The sequence below is a fragment of the Eschscholzia californica genome, unplaced genomic scaffold, assembly GCF_041429995.1.
Source record: "Eschscholzia californica isolate CP2 unplaced genomic scaffold, dmEscCali1.0.p SCAF_5, whole genome shotgun sequence".
Lineage (NCBI taxonomy): Eukaryota > Viridiplantae > Streptophyta > Magnoliopsida > Ranunculales > Papaveraceae > Eschscholzia > Eschscholzia californica.
In genome coordinates this window covers 18,772,085-18,780,716 of record NW_028238472.1, presented here as the reverse complement: position 1 = coordinate 18,780,716, position 8,632 = coordinate 18,772,085, and the positions used below count along the sequence as shown (strand labels likewise).

The 8,632-nt window shown below is 31.3% G+C and overlaps 1 protein-coding gene across 1 annotated transcript; it reads left to right on the top strand.

Moving 5' to 3' along the window:
• LOC147537641 (alcohol dehydrogenase-like 1) lies at positions 1-8,392 on the top strand. The gene is made up of 10 exons (XM_086641047.1): positions 1-195; positions 295-431; positions 529-575; positions 3,369-3,694; positions 4,435-4,517; positions 4,981-5,056; positions 6,177-6,241; positions 6,356-6,451; positions 7,522-7,683; positions 7,983-8,392. The coding sequence occupies exons 1-10, from the start codon at positions 144-146 to the stop codon at positions 8,097-8,099; spliced, it is 1,161 nt and encodes a 386-aa protein (XP_086497173.1). The 5' UTR covers positions 1-143; the 3' UTR covers positions 8,100-8,392.
• Positions 8,393-8,632: the final 240 nt, after the last annotated feature.

Sequence of the window (8,632 nt, the reverse complement as noted above, 5' to 3'; positions counted from 1 at the left end):
AGAAATATTAGACTAAACCCTTCCCTCCACCACTTCTTTATTTAACAACTCCCCAAACCTGAAATCTTCTACCTCTCTCCAACTCTTATCTCTTCAACTCTCTCTCTCTCTCAATTTTTCTACCTAGTTTCTCTCTCTTAACTATGGAGAAAACTCCATTAGAGAAGACCTCAGGAAAACCCATTAGATGCAAAGGTAAATTCATGCAAACCCATATTCTAAATTTGTAATTTAAGTTCATATATATTAGGTTTGTTTCTCTCATTTCTCTAATTAATAATATGAAATTGGCAGCTGCAATATGCAGAAAAGCAGGAGAAGCTTTAGTGATAGAAGAAATTGAAGTAGCACCACCTAAAGCTTATGAAGTTAGGATAAGGATTCTCTGTACTTCTCTATGTCATAGTGATGTTACCTTTTGGAAAATGGAGGTAAGTTCTAGAAAAAGAAGAATAAAATTTGGTTTCCAAAATTATGAGCTCAAAATTATTCCAATTGTGAATTTGTTCTATTTGTGATTTTGTTTAGGGTCCAGGGGGGATTTTCCCAAGGATTTTTGGGCATGAGGCAGTCGGGTAATTTAATTTACACATTTTAATTTGAGTTTTATTTATTAAGGGGTAGTGGATCGGGACATTGGGCAATAACATTGGGGGACACTCAGACAAAATGTTTGACATTTTAAGACATTTGTCCGTAAACAAAATATCTTTATGGACATTTCAAGACATTTGATTTATAGACGAAATGTCGTGGAGACATTTCAACACATTTAGTTCATGGACAATGACAAAATGTGTAGTGGATATTATTATTATTATTATTATTATTATTATTATTATTATTATTATTATTATTATTATTATTATTATCTCATTGTTAAAGGACAACGGGTAGACATTTATTATTTTAATATTATCATTATTGTCAAATCATAAGAAATAATATATTTGTACTTATATTTCAAAAATATATTTTTCGACCTTTGTTGACATCCGTGGATATCTGAGGATATTGGTGGACAATTGGTAGACATTTATTATTTTAATATTATCATTTTGTCTAATCATATGAAATAATATATTTGTATTACTACTTGGAAAATATATTTTCTTGACTTTCGTACACATCCGTGAATATCTGTGGACATTGATAGACATTTAATTGATATTTATTATTTTAATATTATTACTAACTTACCATATGAAATTAAAAAAATTAATTAATATTTCAAATATATATTTTCCGACTCTCGTAGACATCCATATTAATATAATAACATATTATATTATATATTATATATTATATAATATATAATATATAATATTATATTATATTATAATATAATATTATATTATATTATAATATAATATAATATTATATTATATTATAATATAATATAATATTATATTATAATGTAATATAATATAATATTATATTATAATGTAATATAATATAATACAATATAATATAATAAAATATAATATAATAATAATATAATATTATAATATAATAATAATATAATATTATAATATAATATAGTATAATAATAATATAATAATATAATAATAATATAATATAATGTAATAATAATATAATATAATATAATTAATCTAATTTGATAATAATAATAATTTTTATTATCTTCCTTACTCAAATGTCCCCAAGTGTCTTCCAAATTTTGAGAAACATTTTCTCTCCAGAAGCTCTCCAAATTTATACTAAAATGTCTCCAAATGTCCTCAAAACAAATTTGTCTTGAAATGTCCATAGTTTCGTGTCCCAAACTTGCATTTTTTTCAGTTTTCATGCATTGCCTAAAAAGTCAAACTTGCACTTTCCCAAAATGCCAGTCTTCGTTTTTATCTTTTATGTTTCGTTCTATTAGCTTTATTCCTTTAACTTCATATGCACCATCTTCGTTGTTTATCTTCATATTCATCATTTCATTATATATTATCTTCATGTTTACCTTCTTCATTAAATATTATTAAAGATTAAAAAAAAAAATCAATTATACTTTTTCTGTATTTTTCACATCTTTTTTCTTCGTATAGTACTACTTCCTTTCTATTTGATGATCTCCACTAATGGAAGTCCTTTTCAAGAAAATATGTAATTATCAACCAGATTCATTCTTCTTCTTTACGAAGAGGACCAAATCTGGTATTGATGTAGCCTAAAAAGGGCAGATTTAGTCTAAAGAAGGTTAGTATGCCCTTCTTCAACGTGGAGGACCTGATTTGGTCTTCTTCGTGAGGAAGAAGGCCATGGCCTTTTTCTCCTTACCGGATTTTATCTATTGGATTAAAAGAATATCTAGGAAGAAAAAGACAAAAGAGTAGTATTAAAAAGAATTTGTCAGGCTTTTCAGTCAATGCATGTTAAATTGAAAAGGGAGTCATCTCGACGTTTATGCAAACTTAAGGGGTCACGCGGAAACCGATCATACTTTAGGGGTCAATTATGAAATAACCCTAAAAAATAGTTATCAGGGAATCAAATTTACTTTCCACTTAAAAAATAACTTTTTCGCTTTGTGAAAAAAAACTGACCCTTGTTACAAAATAACAACTATGATTTGAGTAATAAATCCTATTCTCCCCATTTTTTGTCATTTGGAAAAGAAAGAATGCATGAAAAGCCCAAAATCTTGACCCAAAAAAATTATTGTAAAAAAAAACTCATTTTCAACACTTTTTAAACTTTCGACAACATATATAATTTTGTTGTCAACAAGACAGACATATTTTTCTTATAATCTCATTTTTACCCTTCTATGTTGAGAACATATATAAATATGTTATTATAAACCGTGGCCAACATATATAAATGTGTTGTTAGAAATTGTTGACAAATTTTGAGCAAAATCGAATTTGTTTAGAAAGTTACAAAATTTTTGAGAGCAAACTAAGACTTGTTCAGAAATTTTCAGAAATGGTTTTCACATTGATTTCGCGGGGTAAAGTTGTACTTTTAACAAATGTTTTTTTTCAAATATTATTTGAAATTGGGCCAGGTTTCCTATTATCCCCTAGCTTTTGGGTTTTAAATTGTCCTCCCTTTGGAATACTCTCAATGCAGTTGTAACTTCTTACTTTCATCTTAATCGTTGTAACTTCGAGCAGTTAAAACTATTTTTCTATCATATAATTTGTCCATTCCTCGAAATCAATCATATTGAACATATTGTTATAACATATCGTGATTCGTACTTTTGATGATTCTGATATATTAAGCAGCGAATCACGGCAAGCCACATATGATTATTGTCCAGAGTTTGCTTAGTTTTCGCGTATTTCCCTAGCATTATTCTTTCATATTATAATGACTATCACTTACCGTTCAAAATACCATTTTTTTATCAGAATGGTTGAGAGTGTGGGAGAAAACGTAGAAGAATTGAAAGAAGGCGACATAGTTGTACCATTTTTCCTCACAAATTGTGAAAAATGTTCAGACTGTAAATCAGAGAAAAGCAACGTTTGCACTATATTCCCTTTCACCACTAAACCGGGGATGCCAAGGGATCTCACCAGCAGATTTACAGATTCAAATGGAGAGGTTTTACACAACTTCCTATGTGTATCTAGTTTTACAGAATATACTGTTGTCGATGTTACTAATGTTACCAAAATCAGCAATGATATCGCCGTTGACAAAGCTTGCTTGCTCAGTTGTGGAGTCTCAACAGGTAATTTTTGGGGGTTAATTCTAATTTGGCTCCCAACATGTGACCATCTTGCCTTTTTAGTTTAGAACCCTTAAAATTGAGCAATTTGTTGCTCTTAACGAACTGGCACATTGCCCTGCTTGTATTTAGTAGGAATTCTACAAAAATTTGATCAGTTTGTTGCCACGAATTCTAGGGCAAGGAAGTAAAGTTGTCAGGTTTTTCCATCACCTCCACATCTCGCAATGTCAAAACAAACCTCAAACATATAACGAAAGAGAATCTAAGTTCTAACTTCTCCAGCTTACCCACTATTTTATTTTACAAATCCTTAACTATGGAAGAAAAAAATATCAATGGAAGAAGATCAAACCCCCCAAATTTGTCACAACTTAGGTCTGTCATTAGTTGTAGTATGGTGAAAGATGTAATTTGGTTACGGTATGGTGAAAGAAGGAGGAGTAGAGAGAAGGGGGAAGTACAAGAATGTGCTCTTATATACTGTGGTATTTTTTTAATGAAATATGTATATATATATATATATATATATAGCCAAAAAAATTGGAGGCAATATTTCAACCATAAGATATATTTTGTTAATTCAAAAAGTCACTAAATTTTTTGCTTATTATGTGTAATATTTTGACTTAAAACCCATTTTCATTCCAACTAAAATTCAGACATAGTTAAATAAATAAATAAATAAAACTTAATTCCCATACTTTTATCCTAAAATTTAGCTTATTTGTTTGGGAAATCAGGTCTAGGTGCTGCATGGAAAGTGGCCAAAGTTGAGGAAGGATCTACAGTCGCAATATTTGGTCTTGGAGCTGTCGGACTTGCCGTAAATTTTCATCTCAATAGTTGGAAAACTATACTGATTATCATCTTATATGCATATGTAGGACAATACTACATGACTCAAAACATATCTGAAATGATCTGACTAATGATGTGGCATGCTTATTATGGTTCTTACTTTGGGCATGCCGCATTAGCAATAGGTCCATTATCAATCATGTTTCTCGGGCTAAGTTTCCATATGCATATGTGGAATTTACATGAATTCACATTTTGTGATAAAAATTAGTTTTCTATGTTAATTTATACATAATATGTTCAAATTTACTAGATACTAAATGGAATATAAGTTAAAATTCTCGTGAGATCTTGATATAATTATTCTAATGACCTTAATTTTAATCCGACCTTCAATAAAGTCCTGCCTCAATTTCTAACATTCTCATTAAAAATATCGTATATAGACTAATAAAAGAAAGATAATACTCAAACAATTTATGTTATAGGTTGCAGAAGGTGCGCGGATCCGTGGAGCATCTAAAATAATTGGTGTCGATTTAAACCCTGACAAGTTCGAAACAGGTATTGATCTGATAAAATACTTGTAAATTTATATTACAAATTCTATTTCTTGATTATTCATATATTTCCGACAGAAAAAAAAAAATGATTTACAAAAATACTCTAAAATTGTAAGTTTGTAGGTCTTAATGAATTTCGTCACTTTAGATGATAGACCCAATCCTATACTCTTCAGATATCCCTAAGCCCAGTATCTATATCAATAGTCGCTTTAAAGAGTCTAACTATAAGGGAGTCTAACTATAAGGGAGTCTAACTATAAGCAACTTTAGTGGTGCTTATAAAACTTTCCAAGTGCTAGTCAGGATAGTCCCACATTGGATGTTGAATGGGGAAGGGGAGAATGTATAATTGTGTAAATACATTTCTGTTGAACTAGTTTTTCTAGTGAGAGGGCCAAGCCTATCTAACATCGATACCATAGTCGGAGTGCTCACTGATCGATACTTACTAAAGTTAAGAGCCAATGTGTGAGGGAGAGATTATTAGAGCATCTCCAATGCAAAACTCAAAAAAATCTCTATTCGTCCTATTTGTCAAGTTCCAATTGAGATTCTCACTCCTAGGTGTCGAAAATAGAGATCCTCAATTCTTGTATGTCTCCAATGCAACACTCTAAACTCTTTTATTTTACTTACGTGTCATGGTTATTTTTGTAAAAAAATAATTTGTTATTTTGGAAATATACGAAGACTTGATTTCTATTGGTTGAAATTTAAATATTGATGATTTGGACAATTAGAGATATCTCAAGAGGACACTCTGAAAATAGAGTGTCCTTTTGAGATATCTCTATTCCACTCTCGACACATCATCTTTGAGATCTTAGTTGAGTTTTGCATTGGAGATGCTCTTATAATCTCTCATTAGTTGTAGAGCGGGCAGGAACTGAGTTTATAAGTGTGGTAAAAACCACCTTACCTATATATTGAACTAGTTTTTGGAGTGAGAGATGGCCAAGACTACTCAACACTAGTATGTTTATTTCAAGAAATAAATATTTTCTTTTTTTGAAGGTAGAAATGAATATGCTCTTAGACTATATGTTTTTAATCTTAAATTTCAAATCACCTGATTAATTGTTCCTTTTCTTCCCTTTGTCCTCGTTTTTTACATTCAGGGAAGATATTTGGAGTAACTGATTTTATCAATCCTAATGATCATACAGACAGATCTGTGAGCGAGGTCAGTTGATATATATATCATTTTCTCTTTTTTTAACTGATGGAGTAATTGAATACTAGTAATAATTAATTATTGTAATCATGATTAAACTTGCATGTGATTGGAATAATGAAGGTTATTAAAGAAATGACAGATGGAGGTGCTGACTATTGTTTTGAGTGCATTGGATTGGCTTCTTTGATGAATGAGGCTTTTACCAGCTGCCGTGCGGTAATTCTTTCACTTTAAATACACTTAAGTGAATAGGGACATTGGAGATGTTTTTGGGCGAAACGTATATTTCAAAACATTTCAAGATATTTCAGGACAGTCAATATAAATATTTTGTAGTTATTTTAAGATATCAAGTACGTAGACAATGTTTTGTAGGTATTTTAAGATATCCAATGGTGAGAAAGAACGAGTATTAACGGTCTCTTGTGACATTGCTGGGAGAGTGAGAGAGAGTGGGGGAGGGGGCGAGGGAGGGAGAGAGTTGAGAGTGGTACAGAGAAAAGAAGAAGGGATGAGAAGAATTTCATTCGATTTTAGAACCTAGAGTTGAAAAGAGATTTTGAAGATTGCAGAAGAATAAGATGAGTATTCAAGCAAGACTTTATAGAAAATGAGTGATTTAGAGAAAGAGAGAGATGAACCACAAAGTCAAGCCAAAAACACACAAAAACCACAACAAATGAGCACCAAAATGGAGAAAAAAAAAAGTTGGGTAGAGAGGAGAACAGATGAAATCTGAGAGCGGAGTTTTGTCTAGTTTGAAACAGCGAATAAGAAAATTGAATTTTAGAAGGAGAAACTTAAAAGTTTTAGGAGTTTGGTATAAATTTACGAATCAATTTATTACTATGTGTGGCTCGGATCTTACAAACAAAATTCATGGTTTCGCCTTTCCTTCGAACATATGTGGGATGTGCATGTACCACGACGTTACTGCTCATGTCTCTCGTGTAGCGTAGGTTGAGCCTACAACAAAATGTGCATAATTCCTATTTTCACACGTTACGATGCCATCTATATACCTATCATCCGAAATCAATATGTGATTTCATTGTGATTTTATCTAAGTATCCTGATATGTTTTAAAAAAAATGCATCTGTGGTTTATGAGATCTCAGTGATGGGAGAGGCAGCCTTGAAGACTGTGTCTTAGTTTCATCAAAACCACTTAATTTTATCTGTCCTCTTACAAGTTTCTTTGTCATTAGATGAGAATGGTGAAATAATAGTTTGAAGCATAAAAGGAATGAAAAATCGAAACTAATGTTGGCATATTGAGGGTGTAGGGTTGGGGGAAGACTGTGGTACTAGGAGTGGAAATGCATGGAGCTCCTTTAAACATTAACACTTATGAGCTCTTGAGAGGGAAGAGCATAATGGGCTCCCTATTTGGAGGCATCAAAGCTAAAACTGATATCCCACTTCTTGCTCAAAGCTATCTTGATAAGGTACGCGACATCTTTTGTTATTTGGTTAATTCAAAAGAATATCGAAAACATCATTTGCAGGGTGGTAAAAATCATATGACCGTTTCAAAAAATAACAACTTAAAACAACACTCTCGACAAAATATACATGGGTAGGGGTTAAAATGTCATCTCCAAACGACCTGTTTCGTTTGTTGGGCATGCAAAAAAAAACTAAACTCTAATCCTAAATCGGAACAATACTTTTTCCATCATTTTATAACCTTACCAAAACTGATATTTGTAACATAATTTGTTTTTTTTTCTTTTTGGTGTTACAGGAGCTACAACTTGACGGATTTATAACTCATGAGGTGGGATTTAAGGACATAAACAAGGCATTTGATTTACTCGCAGAAGGAAAGAGCTTGCGCTGCATAATATGGATGGACAAATAGAGCCACTACTTCACCTTCTTTGTCTTTGGTCTTTACTTTCTAAGTCGATGGAGCTGTCGATAATTTATGATAGAGAGAACATATAAATGGTTACCGTTTTCTTCTTCATAATAATAACAAGCTAATAGTCTCTTATAATTAAGTTTTTCTCACTTCAGTATTTTCTTCAATTGAGTTGTTACGAAAACTTCGGAAGTCTCTTGTAATTAAGTTTTTCTCACTTCAGTATTTTCTTCAATTGAGTTGTTACTAAAACTTCGGAAGTCTCTTGTAATTAAGTTTTTCTCACTTCAGTATTTTCTTCAATTGAGTTGTTACTAAAACTTCGGAGAAGATCCGACTCAAACCCGTCCAATAAAGGTCTATATGGTTGGACTCAGCATCAAGATACCAATTATTGTGAGGTAAACTCAATTACTAACAAAAATAAGGAAAATGATCAAATGCCCAAAATGATCAAATGCCCCTCGGCCGGAAATAATATCAGGGCTGTAAAAATTATTGAGAGGTAAACTCAATTACTAATAAAAACT